Consider the following 12,440-nt stretch of genomic DNA (forward strand, 5'->3'; position numbering starts at 1 on the left):
TGAACATTCGATAATAAAATCATTTTAGAGATTTATTATACGGCTGATCATTCGATGATAAAATTACCCGAGACATATTTCTCGATTGTGAATATCCTGATTATAAAAGAACTCTAGAAATTTAATCGACTGCTAATCATTCGATCACAAAATCTCTCTAGATATTCAATCGATTGCTGATCATTAGATTGCAAAACCACTAAATTTACTCGCCATATGTAATAGATCTATAGAAGCTAAGCAAAGATATACTGGCTGTGCAAAGGTATTTTATATGCAGCTTTGCCTCATGGACCTATTGGTAAATCAGGTCCAGAGAGTGCGTTACAACAGGTGTTGTTCAAGAAACTATTTGTAAAAAAGTATAAATCTAAAGGAAGAGAGAAGGGGTTGGAGAAACTAAAGAACTTACCACTCCCCACCAGAGTGCATCGGCAAAGTTGCTGAAATGTTGAGGATTCGCCTCCTTTTCGGCCAAGTAAATGAGAAAAGAGGAGAAAATAAGCCCCAGGAAACCAATGTACAGAGTCGTAAACAGCTCCTGTAGAACAAGAAGAAACATTTAACTGTTAGATGAAAAGATTAATGGGAATAAGTTACTCACTTTAAGAGTACAACAATTTCTATAGCATAATGGAAAAAAGGATTTCATATGTGAAAAAAAAAAATACGTAGGCTGTTCAATAAGTAATAAGACTAATTTTACTGCGGCGAAACCAATCATCCGAATGTTAATTCCTGTAGCACGAGAAATGTCTGTTGTCTGTATTAAAAAAATCTATCTATAGTTGGCGCGTACAGACTCATGTTTCTGAGTATCATGTGATTGAATTGAAGACTGTTGGCGGGCGCCTACAAGAAATAAGACTAATTTTACTGCCTGAAAACCACTCATCGGAATGTTAAATTCTGTGGCAATGAAAAATGCTTGTTGTCGGTATCAACAAGAACTACCGATAGTTGGCACGTACAGACTCATGTTCCTGAGTATCAGGTGTTTGAATTGAAGTCTGCTGGCGTTCGCATACAAGACGCAGCCAGTTGTCAAAACGGAAGCGTCGTTGGAATAAAGTTATGCGATCAAAGTTTGTTTTCGTCTGCAAAAATCAGCATCGGAGATCTTTGATATGATACGTGAAGTTTTCAACGATGAAGCAATATTTAGAGTCTGTACTTTTGCCGGCATGAAGCTTTTAAGGAGGGCAAGCAGAATATGAAAGATATTGAACAGGAGGGACAACCTTTAACGTCCATCACAGAGAGAATGATTAACACTGCTGCTATTATCATCAAGGGTAATCACAGAATTATTTTACATCAGTGACTTCTGGCTTTTTCCTCAAGTTAAGAAACCATCACGAGGCAAACATTTTGAAAGCAACAAAGCATGTTTAAACTCTTCGGAGGCGGCTTTGAAATAGCTCTCACAAACTTAACGTTCACAAGTTTTTAAGACGTAGACAGAACGTTGGAATAAATGCAATTAGTACCGCAGAAGTTATTCTTAAAAAAAAACATGTAAATTATGACGATTAAAGTTGTTCTGTATTTTGCATAAATTTAGTCTTACTACTTTTCGAACAGCCCTCGTATAATAAGAAAACTACAGGGTTTGTCCGGAAAGTAATGGGACTGATTTTCTTCCACCGCGACTGTACTTCAGAGCGTGCACGCGCCGACTGGATTCGGTAGAGGGCATTCCTAGCTAACGAAAGAGTGGCTAGTCGGTTGTCTCCGAGCGCGTGGAGAGTCAGGACAGGCATTTTCGCGCGACGTGTTTCTGTGAGTGGTGCAAGCCAAAAATGCAGCGTTTGCTAGAGCAGAGCTACGCGATTAAATTCTGAGTGAAACTCAGTAAATCTGCGACAGAGACGCTTGATTTGACCAAGCAGGGTTACCCAGATGTTGCCTTAGCAAGAAGTGGTGTGTTTTGGTGGCACCAGGTCTTTTTGGCGGGCCGGGAAGTGGTCGCCGATGAAGACCGTGCTGGAAGACATTCGACTTCGACAAACACCGACAATGTGACTCGTGTGCGCAAAGTTTTGAACTCAGACCGTCGACTAAATATTTGTTTAATTGCCCAAATGTTAAATTTACCAAAATCTGTAGTTCATGACATTGTAACGGTGCATTTGAACATGCGCAAGGTGTGCGCGAAGTTGGTCCCAAAAGTGCCCACTGACGACCAGAAATTGCGGCGAGTGGAAGTGTGCTGAGAAAATTTGAACATGTGTGAAAGTGACCCCCAAGCCCCCCGGACTTTGTTTTGTTTCCTCGCCTGAAAAGGCCGATGAAAGGCAAGCATTTTGAGACGACAGAGGGGATCCAAGCAGCATGCACCGCGGCTCTCAAGGCTGTTCCGGAGAATGCCTACCGTGATACCTTCAATGCTTCGAAATCGCGCTGGCAGCGCTGCATCGACGCAGAAGGAGCCTATTTTAAAAGTTTTTAAATAATTGCAACAATTGGCTCAATAAATTTTTTTAAATCGACTCAGTCCTATTACTTTCCGGACAAACAGTGTATGAAGACACTGTCGGCAGAACGATAAAATTACTAAACAGCGTAAACATTTTAATAGTGGAAGAAAAAGAACTACACTGCAAAAGCGATTCAGAAACGTTCCTGGAAAATAATGGGCTGCTAATGTACCTAATTTCTGCAGTAATTTGAGTTGCAATAACCAGGAACGTTTTCCGCTAAAAGATAATTACCTTTCTGAAGAATTTGGAAATATCCCCAGTTAAAACCAGTCTGTAGCCTTAAAGGGAAATTAGGTACGTTTAACGTAAGTGATTAAAATCTTCCTGTTTTTATTTATTTTTTTTTTCAAAAAGCTCCAGAAGCACTAATGCAACCATGGCCAGAATTGCAAGAAAGAACCAAGCCAACGCAATTCTTACCATGCTACACTGTAAAAACGATTCAGAAACGTCCCTGGAAAATAATGGGCAGCTGATGTGCCTAATTTCTGCCAGTAACAGAACTTGCAAAAACCAGGAACGTTTTCTGCTGAAATTCAGTAACCTTCCTGAAATTATCAAGGAAGCTTCCTGAAAGATTCAGAAATCTTCCCGTTAAAAGCCAGTCGTGTCTCTGCAACTTTATATTAAACTTAGGAATGTATAATATAATAGATCGGCATCTTCCTGATTTACCAAGGTAGTTCCAAGAGCGTTATTGGAAACACGTTCAAAGAAAAGCCAGAATTTCAAGTAAATGACGAAAATTTTACCCGCCTGCAATTCTTGCAAAGCAAAGTAGTCCACACTTATTCGCTCCCTTTGGAAGCTTAATTAGCATGACCGAGCCGTATTTGATCTAAAGCCGATGCCCTTTATAAATACGCTCAGTTAATCTTTAAACTGGGAGCTAAAAATATTTTTGACAACAGTGAAAAGTCTTCATTCGTGCGACTTGTAGCAATTCAGGAAACTTTTTGACACGGATACTTGATTTTTCGAGGAAGTGGGTAAAAACCATCAAAATCCCGAAACGTAATTCGGAAATACTCAGAAACGTTTCGGAATTTTTTTACAGTGTAAGTAGACACAGTGTCCAGATATTTGTTAGCTCTCACTGGGAGCTTAGTCAATCTGGACGGACCATTATCAAACCAAAGCCCATATACTTATTGAGTGCGATCAGTCAATCTTTAAACCAGAAGCTAAAAATAGTTATCTCTACAGAGAGAAGTCTGCATTCGTGCAACTTGTAGCAATTCAGGAAACTTTTTTTGCTAAGATACTTAATTTTTTGGGAAAGTAGATGAAAACCGTGAAATCCCGAATCGTTACACGGAACTAATCGGTGACGTCTCGAAATTTTTTTACAGTGTACGTAAATACAAGCTACTGCTGAATATTTATGTGTAAAATATTCCATTGCGTTAAATAAAATAATACAAAGAAAATCTCATACATATGCTTCATAGCTCTTCAGTGTAAAAAGCTATCAGCATGAATTAGTTTTACTTTATTCAAAATATTTCAAGTTAACACTCGAATACTTGAATAGAGACAGGAAGGTGCTGAAAGTCCGATCATGGCCACACTAAATTTCGCTTACGCTTATAGGCCGTGACAATCGCTGAATTTCATGGCGACAAAGAGGGCACTACAGGAAATCCCTGTTTTCCATTACGTTGCCGGCCGTTTCCATGGACACCCTTCGACCCCGGAAAAAACCTGCTTTTCACCGCATTCCGGTTATTTGCGAGGTATATGTGGAATTTTTTTCCTCCTGCTTGCTTTTGGAGAGAAAGCGAAGTTTCGTCCACTAGCCGCTAAGGATACTGGGTAAAAACCGCTTTCTCTGGTGCGATGAGAAACCTTTTTTACATGGAAATAGGGAATTTTTCAATCTTTTTTGCGGAGCCGGGGTGGGGATTTACGGGGTTGAAAAGTGTGTTGTGAAAGCGGTTATTGGTAAATGGATCCCAGGGTTCCGTTCGGCGCCTCTTGCGGTCCAAATGGGCGACGTCCAATCAAAACTAAACCAACTTTGACAAAAAACATTTTATTGATAGGTTACGTTTTGTAAAAACTTGTTATTGATTTGTGGATGCACAGGATTCCGTTCAATTTCAGATCATAGTTGCTTCGGTTTAACACGGAAAAGTCATAAATTGTCAAGGCTCGAAAGCGTCAGTGCCATCTAGTGTGGCCATGGTCCGATATTTTGCAAAGAAATATTATTTTATTCGTGGCAGAAGAGAAATCTTCTACCACCACGCTTTTGTAATAAAGATGAAAATCTTAGTTACTAGCAGCACCCGCACGGCGTTGCCCGTGTCACAATTATTGAGGTTCAATTGACGCATAGAATGGGTTACATTTAGAAAAAAAAAACAACTTTGGTTTAATAATAATCCGAAAGATGAAAGAAAGGGTAATTATGTAATTTAATTGGCATAAATTGGAAAATTCAAATGCATGTTATCAGAATGAAATAACAAAACTATTTATGAAACATTAATTAACTGAAAATCCATTCGAAAAATAAAATAAAGAAAACAGCACAAAACAAACAATGAGAACTTAATTTTTTCCGTAACTTTTCATGTAATAATTGACGTTACAGAAATACTACTATACTACAACAATTTGTAACATTCCTCTGAAATTTTAGTTAAAATAACGTTAGCTAAGAATAATATAATAGGTAGTATGTCTTCAAAATATAAAGTTTAAAATTTGTTGGAAATGATTAAAAATATTTAAGCACTCTCAAATGGATATGCATAAAAAACCTTTACGCATTTGTTGTTGAGTGGTATTGATTTATCTATTTTTAGGATATCCGGAAATCTGATTTACGGTCTGGAGATGGCCTTTTTAGTGAGTAGTTTAAAGCCAATTTCTGATCCTTACAACTGTGCATTGAATACTCCTTTTTTCATGCTGAGAATAAGTTTAATTTACTATTAGTATTGTTAAGAGTTCGTGACACAACTTCAAACTTACTTTGAATGACGACACAGTTCTTGAGAAAACATAGGAGATTCATTTACAGCTATGTACAGGAAACATAGTTACAACTGCTAAATTAATCATCAGCAATTAAGCATATAGCAACTAACACCGTAATTTCAACGGTTACACACATATTTACATCCAAATAAGCAGAAATACAGCTCAAAGGTTTCACAAAACATACCTAATACATACTCTCCAGAGCAGCGCTGACACGATTCACAAGCAAAAACTAACTCGAGACTAACTCCCGCCGTCGGCCGTGGCTATTTATAAATCTCGGAGGAGAAGTTTCCACAAAATTTGAAATGCCTCTCGTATTTCCTTTTTATTCATTCACGAATCTAATCAATGAAAAATAGGGGGACCGCATACTTCAGTCGAATGTTAGGGGGTGGTATGTACATTACAAGAAGCTATTTACAGGTTACGTTACTAAGATAATTTTAGATGCAAAATAATGGAACAAACGCTTAATTTAGCCACATTACAACAAATTAATCACAAAAATAATTACTATTTACAGAATTTGTAACAGTATATTTCATATCTAAAATTGGCGAAGAACAAAAGCAATTAAGAACTGCTTCAGTCAAATGCATAGTTAATTTACTATTAGTATATTTCACAGCCAAAATTGGCGAAGAGCAAAAGTGATTAAAAACTGCGTCAGACAAATGCGTAGTTAATTTACTATTAGTATATTTCACAGTCATAATTGGAGAAGAACAAAAACGATTGAAAACAGCGTCAGCCAAATGCGTAGTTAATTTACTATTAGTAAATTTCACAGCTAAAATTGGCGAAGAACAAAAGCGATTAATAACTGCGTGAGCCAAATGCGTAGTTAATTTACTATTAGTATACGTCACAGCCAAAATTGGCGAAGAACAAAAGCGATTAAAAACTGCGTCAGCCGAATGCGTAGCTAATTTGCTATTAGTATATGTCACCGCCAAAATTGGCGAAGAACAAAAGCGATTAAAAGCTGCGTCAGCCAAATGCGTAGTTTTTACGATTATGTGTTCGAATCACCGATATTGCAGAACGCGATAATTCACGTCAATCAGTAAAAAAGACGCTTAGAGTAGCAACAACATCCTTTTTAAGAAGTGGATGGCCAATAAAATTGTTTTATATGAGGCATTTTATGGAAGATCAGAAAGCCATTGCAATTTAGGTAAGGTGGTTACAGGGACTTTGGAACTTTTATGAATTTCGTAAATCACTATTAATCGCATTTCAAGCGACCAATTTCGAGTTTGTAGTCAATAAAACTTTGTCTGGAATCAAGGCAACTCGTTTTATCAGCTTAGTTTTACTTGGTGGCTATGAAGGATTTATTTTAAGTAAGGTATCTAGGCTGTGGGGTTTGTGTTATCTTATGGAATGCATTAATGTTATAAACCAATGGCGGCAATTCGGGGAGGAGGAGGGGGTCACACTTTTTATGGTTCAATTATTTATTTTATTTTCCAACTTAAGAACAAAAACTAGAAATAATAAAAAAAGCAAAAGTGTCAAAACTTTCAAATCATATATATATTTTTTTTTTTTTTTTTTGTATATCTGTTTAAGAAATATTATTTAGCACAAGCAGTAACTTTTAGCTTATATACAGGGTGTTTCAAAATGAATAGCGGGATTTTAACATGTTATAATATTTATTACACCACACTTACAGCCACAAGTGATATATCAAATGAAAAAGAAACTCAAACAGTTTTACATAATAGTCTACAAGAATTTAAATTAAGCACCATACGTCACTCGGCACACGTCAAGACGATATGCGAGTTCTTCCCAAACTTTGATGAGTGTCTCATTAGTGATTGCCGCAACAGCTGTTTCATTCCTGTTCCTTAATTCGGGAAGGTCGGCTGGCAGTGGAGGCACATACACACGGTCCTTAATAAACCCCTAAAGATAGAAATCACACGGCGTTAGGTCGGGTGACCTTGGGGGCCATGGGAAACAAGCCCTGTCATTAGGCCATTTACGGCCAATCCAGGGGTCGGGTACAGTTAGGTTAAGCCAATCGCGTACCTCATTATGCCAGTGAGGCGGCGCACCATCTTGCTGAAAGATAAAACACAAAACACTTTCTGTTCTTTAGTCGCCATCTTTGCTACAAGCGCTTTCTTGCGGATTGCAGCAGAAACATTCCAAGCGCATGCGCACTGATGCCAACGAAGAAGACTGTTTGAGTTTCTCTTTCATTTGATATATCACTTGTGGCTGTAAGTGTGGTGTAATAAATATTATAACATGTTAAAACCCCGCTATTCATTTTGAAACACCCTGTATATTAATTGTTTAGATATTAGTAAATCAATTGTTTTCCTAAAACAAGCCATACTTGATTGAAAAGCGATAGCTCTGTGCAGGTAAATTGGATAAAAATGAAACAACGTTTAAAAGCACAGAAAAGATAAAAAGTTTATAAAAACGCAGACATGTTTCGGAGGCAATAGCCTCCTTCCTCAGTGCGAAATGTACAAATGGATAAATCAAGGTCAAGGGAAAGTTTAAACTTTCCTTTACAAATAAATAAATCAAGGTCAAGGGAAAGTTTAAACTTTCCTTTGACCTTGATTCATCCATTTGTACATTTCGCACTGAGGAAGGAGGCTATTGCCTCCGAAACATGTCTGCGTTTTTATAAACTTTTTATCTTTTCTGTGCTTTTAAACGTTGTTTCATTTTTATCTAATTTTATCCAAGCCATACTTGTTTAATGAAGATATTACCAAGTGTTTACGACTTCCAAAAATATTTTAGGGATAAATAATGTAAGTATAATTCCTGCAAAGTGTTTCTTTGGGGAAAGTCATTGCGTGCATAATTCATCAAAACCTTGAGAAAAATTTGAGTAAAGCTGTTAAATTTGCAACAATTACAACTCATATGCTCTAAAAACCAGCCTTAGCAAAATTTTGTACTTTTTCTCTCTCTCTTTTTTTATTCTTTCATTTTTATGCTGCCGTTAAAAATCCTACAACTTTTAGTTGTTGTTGTTTTTTTTTTGACCCCCCCCCACTTTTCGGGCCCCAATCCCCACCTTTGTTCTAAACTGAAGCAAAACACAGGAAACAAATTAAAGTATTTTAAAGTAATTTTAATCATGTGCATCAGAAGAAAAAACATCAATTTTTTTTAAAAACTTTTTTTTTTTAGAATTACGCTTTATATAAAGCATTTCAAATTAGCTTTTGGGCCAGTTCACGGAAAAACCTGCCATTTTGTCCCGCATGTCACAGCTTATATATTTCATTACAAAATAATGGTTTTAAAAGTTAATGTATTTTGACTAATGAATCATTGACTAATGAAGTTCATGATTTCGTAAGAAACAAAATTTTTATTCAATTCCGTAAACATTATTTACGGACATTTTGTTAAAGTTTACAATGATGATGTTCAAATGAATGTGTAAGAATGCTACAGTTTTGCTAAGAACTTCTTCATCTGTTGATCATATCAATAAACAAACATCTCTTCTTTATCTTTACTAATAATAAAGCTGAAAGTCCCTCTGTCTGTCAGGATGTCTGTCCGGATCTCTGTCTGTCAGGATCACTGTGACGCGCATGGCGCCTAGACCGTTCGGCCGATTTTCATGAAATTTGGCACAAAGTTAGATTGTAGCATGGGGGTGTGCAGTGCACCTCGAAGCGAGTTTTCGAAAATTCGGTGTGGTTCTTTTTCTATTCCAATTTTAAGAACAAAATTCTCATTAGATGGACGCGTAAATTACGAAATTATCATAACGTGGAACCGTAACATGGGCACAAGCCAATTGGCGAGACAATTCGCCATACATTATTTGTAAATATACAGGCGAACCAAAAGACCTCTTAATTTTCTATTACGGGCAAAGCCGTGCGGGTACCACTAGTTAGAAATAAAACCAAGTTATATTGAGAAATTATAAATCCACTGGTGCCGTAATAGATAGAGATGACACTGTGCGCAGGGGAGTGCGCAGAAATTTTGGGGCCCATCATAAATGACGTTTCCAGGCCCCCCTCCACATTGTTTACCCCTATATTTCACGCCTTGTTTTTAAAATATAAGGCCCTCTTCAGGCTCGGGTCCGAGCCAACAGGTGTCTCTTCTCTCCCACTGCGCACACCCCTGACTGTGCATCATCCATATGACTCCTTAATTTCCCTCACCCTTCAGTTTAAGTCCCCGTCATGCTTTTAAAACTAAGGTCCTTATTCCAAAAACTTTAGTTCGAAGAATTTATTCGTCTAATCTTTAATTCTTCTCTGGACGAGTCACTGGCTCATCGAGTTCAACAAATTGACAGGCAATGCAAACTTTTCCCCAATTTATGCTTCCTTGAAAAAAAAAAGTTTCACTTCTATTAAATTTTTGTGGGCATATTTTCGTACTGTTAGCTTATTTTAGTTATTTTCTTTAAAAGGTTATTTATGATAGAATGAAACATTTTCAATGGAAGTGAGGAACTTCCACAAAGAGATCGCCCGCATTTTTTTTTTAAATGAACGAGTTCAATGAACTAGAGCAAAAAAAAAAGAAAAGAAAAAAAAACACCGAAATAGAACGATTCTCTGATGAAGTGGATCACCAAAAAGAGCGATATTGCCCATGTTTAGCAACATGTAATCGTTGAATTCAAGCGAAACTGAGTGAAAAGCGCTGCGTCTTTCGCGAACTCGGAACCATATGGACTTCTCACAGAACTGGTCTCACTGGCGCCCTTCCAACGGCACCCTACACTTTACATGCACTTCTCTCGACACCTTACACAATCACTTGCAGTTGCGAAACAGTATTCCACACTTGCATTTTATAATAAATTGCTTACACATCAACTAAAGATAAGACACAAATGCTTTTCCAATATTTATATATACTTATACTTGCTGTAAAGAAAAGCGGTTGACATTTAGCACACCAAATACATTGGAGTAAAAATGTAAACAATGTTTTCAAGGCTACGTACTTTTATTAGTTAGTTACTCAAAATCAGTTACGATTTATTAGAATAATAGAGAAAGTTAAATTATAGGTTCAAAAATTGCAAATTGTGCTCCTTTGTGTATTTAAATAACTGATAAACATCTACTTTAGTTAGTTACTTTGATTCTAGATGGCGCAACAGAAGCAGTTAGAGCTGGCATTTAACGTAAAAGCCAATAGTTGGGGTTAGTGATTGCAATACCGGTTTTACGATTACCGGTATTTTGAACAGCAATTTTGAAAATTTTAGTTAAAGAGTTTTAAATTTCACTTATTAAATGCGTACTTTTATTTTAAATGTAAATTCATTTTTCCATGATACATAACCAAAACCAACCTACTGATGAAAAATTTTGTTTCAAAAGCACAAATAAATAAAAGAAGCAAAAAATTGCAAAATGATATTTTCAATATTAGATGGTGAGTTGAATCGCATTTTCGTGCGTTTATGGGCACCATGTTTTTATTTTTTCCATTTCTCTGATCGTCCGCTTTCATTTTGGTAAAAGTTAATTTCAAGAGTAATTCTGAATGTAATTGTCCTGTATTTTTAGACCATGGGTCTATTTTTCGTCATTAGCCTGTATGATAAACTTTAAAATGAGGGGTAAATCACGAAATTGATCATAAATTGAGGAAGATCTCACGTAGCGATAACAAAACAGGCCACAGAAATAATACATAAAGATGTTGGAATTAGATGCTGCCCTTTACCTGCACACGGCAGAATAATACTTTATGCAGTAATACTTTCAATTGTTGAAGATGATGAAAACATTATAAAATTATTGTCCCTCGAAGAGAAATTACAACTAGCGAAAATTCAAAAATGAAAAAAATAACTATAATAAAAGTAATAATACCTATAATACAAAAGAAACACACACATTCAAAAGGATTTATTAAAAAATAACACGCAAGTGACTAAATTACTTGAAGATCGAGGAAAAAGATGAAGGATTGATTGAAGGTGAAGGAGGCAATTAGAGGAGGTGCATCGAGCAATGTTTCAGTACTAGCTACCTGCATAAGTTCAGAAAGAGTATGTTCAACTGCCTGAAAGTTATGCTCTGAAATAAGCTCTAGGCTTAGAGACAATCCAATAGAGCATTATGCTTCTTTCTATTGTTGATTTTTCATTATGACATTTGTTCCTTCATTTTATATTTGTTTACAATACGTTTTATAAATAATACAACTTTTGCACAAAATTATTGAGGTGTCAACGAAACAATATATTTCCGATCGTTTTTTGAGAAATTTCGAATACCGGTATTAATACCGGTATCACGTTTTAAAAATACCGGATACCAGTATTGAATTTTTGGTCCGGTATTGCAATCCCTAGTAGGGGGGCAAATCTTGTTTGGCAGTATTGTGAAAGTTGCGCAAATCTTAGACACAGCGGGAAATGATTGGTGAATAATTGTTTTCAAAGAATTGATTTAAAATTCAAACTCACCTTCTTGGTTGTCGGAATTTCTAGGGGTCACGTCCCCCTCCCCGCATATTCATGACGCATAAAAGGTGATCAACACACTCCCTGTGTGTGTGTGTGTGTGTGTGTGTGTGTGTGTTTTTTTTTTTTTTTTTTTTGTCAATTTTTCACTGAAGTATTTGAAAGCGAATGAAGTAATGATTTGCAATTTAATATAAATTTTTCTGCGTCTGTATTAAGGGGGGTAGGGGGGAGTTATATCCCTTTAGCCCTATGCCCGTGGTGCATAGATGTACTCTTGGCCTTTCTGCGTCAGCCAGATGCGTAGTTAATTTACTATTTGTATATTTCACAACAATAATTGGCAAAGAACAAAAGGAATTAAAAACTGCGTCATCCAAATGCGTAGTTAATTTACCATTAGTATATGTCACCGCCAAAATTGGCGAAGAACAAAAGCGATTAAAAACTGCGTCAGCTAAATACGTAGTTTTTACGATTTTGTGTTCGAATCACCGATATTGCAGAACGCGATA

The 12,440-nt window shown here is 36.5% G+C and overlaps 1 protein-coding gene across 1 annotated transcript in view; it reads right to left on the reverse strand.

Annotated features, from left to right (window-relative positions):
* The window catches only part of LOC129228694 (potassium voltage-gated channel subfamily KQT member 4-like), a 346,119-nt gene that overhangs the window by 58,398 nt on the left and 275,281 nt on the right, over window positions 1-12,440 (reverse strand). Inside the window, exon 3 of the mRNA XM_054863378.1 lies at window positions 413-541. Coding sequence (XP_054719353.1) covers window positions 413-541 — 129 coding nt within the window. The remainder of the gene's footprint in view (window positions 1-412; window positions 542-12,440) is intronic.

The sequence above is a fragment of the Uloborus diversus genome, chromosome 8 (assembly GCF_026930045.1).
Source record: "Uloborus diversus isolate 005 chromosome 8, Udiv.v.3.1, whole genome shotgun sequence".
Taxonomy (NCBI): Eukaryota; Metazoa; Arthropoda; class Arachnida; order Araneae; family Uloboridae; genus Uloborus; species Uloborus diversus.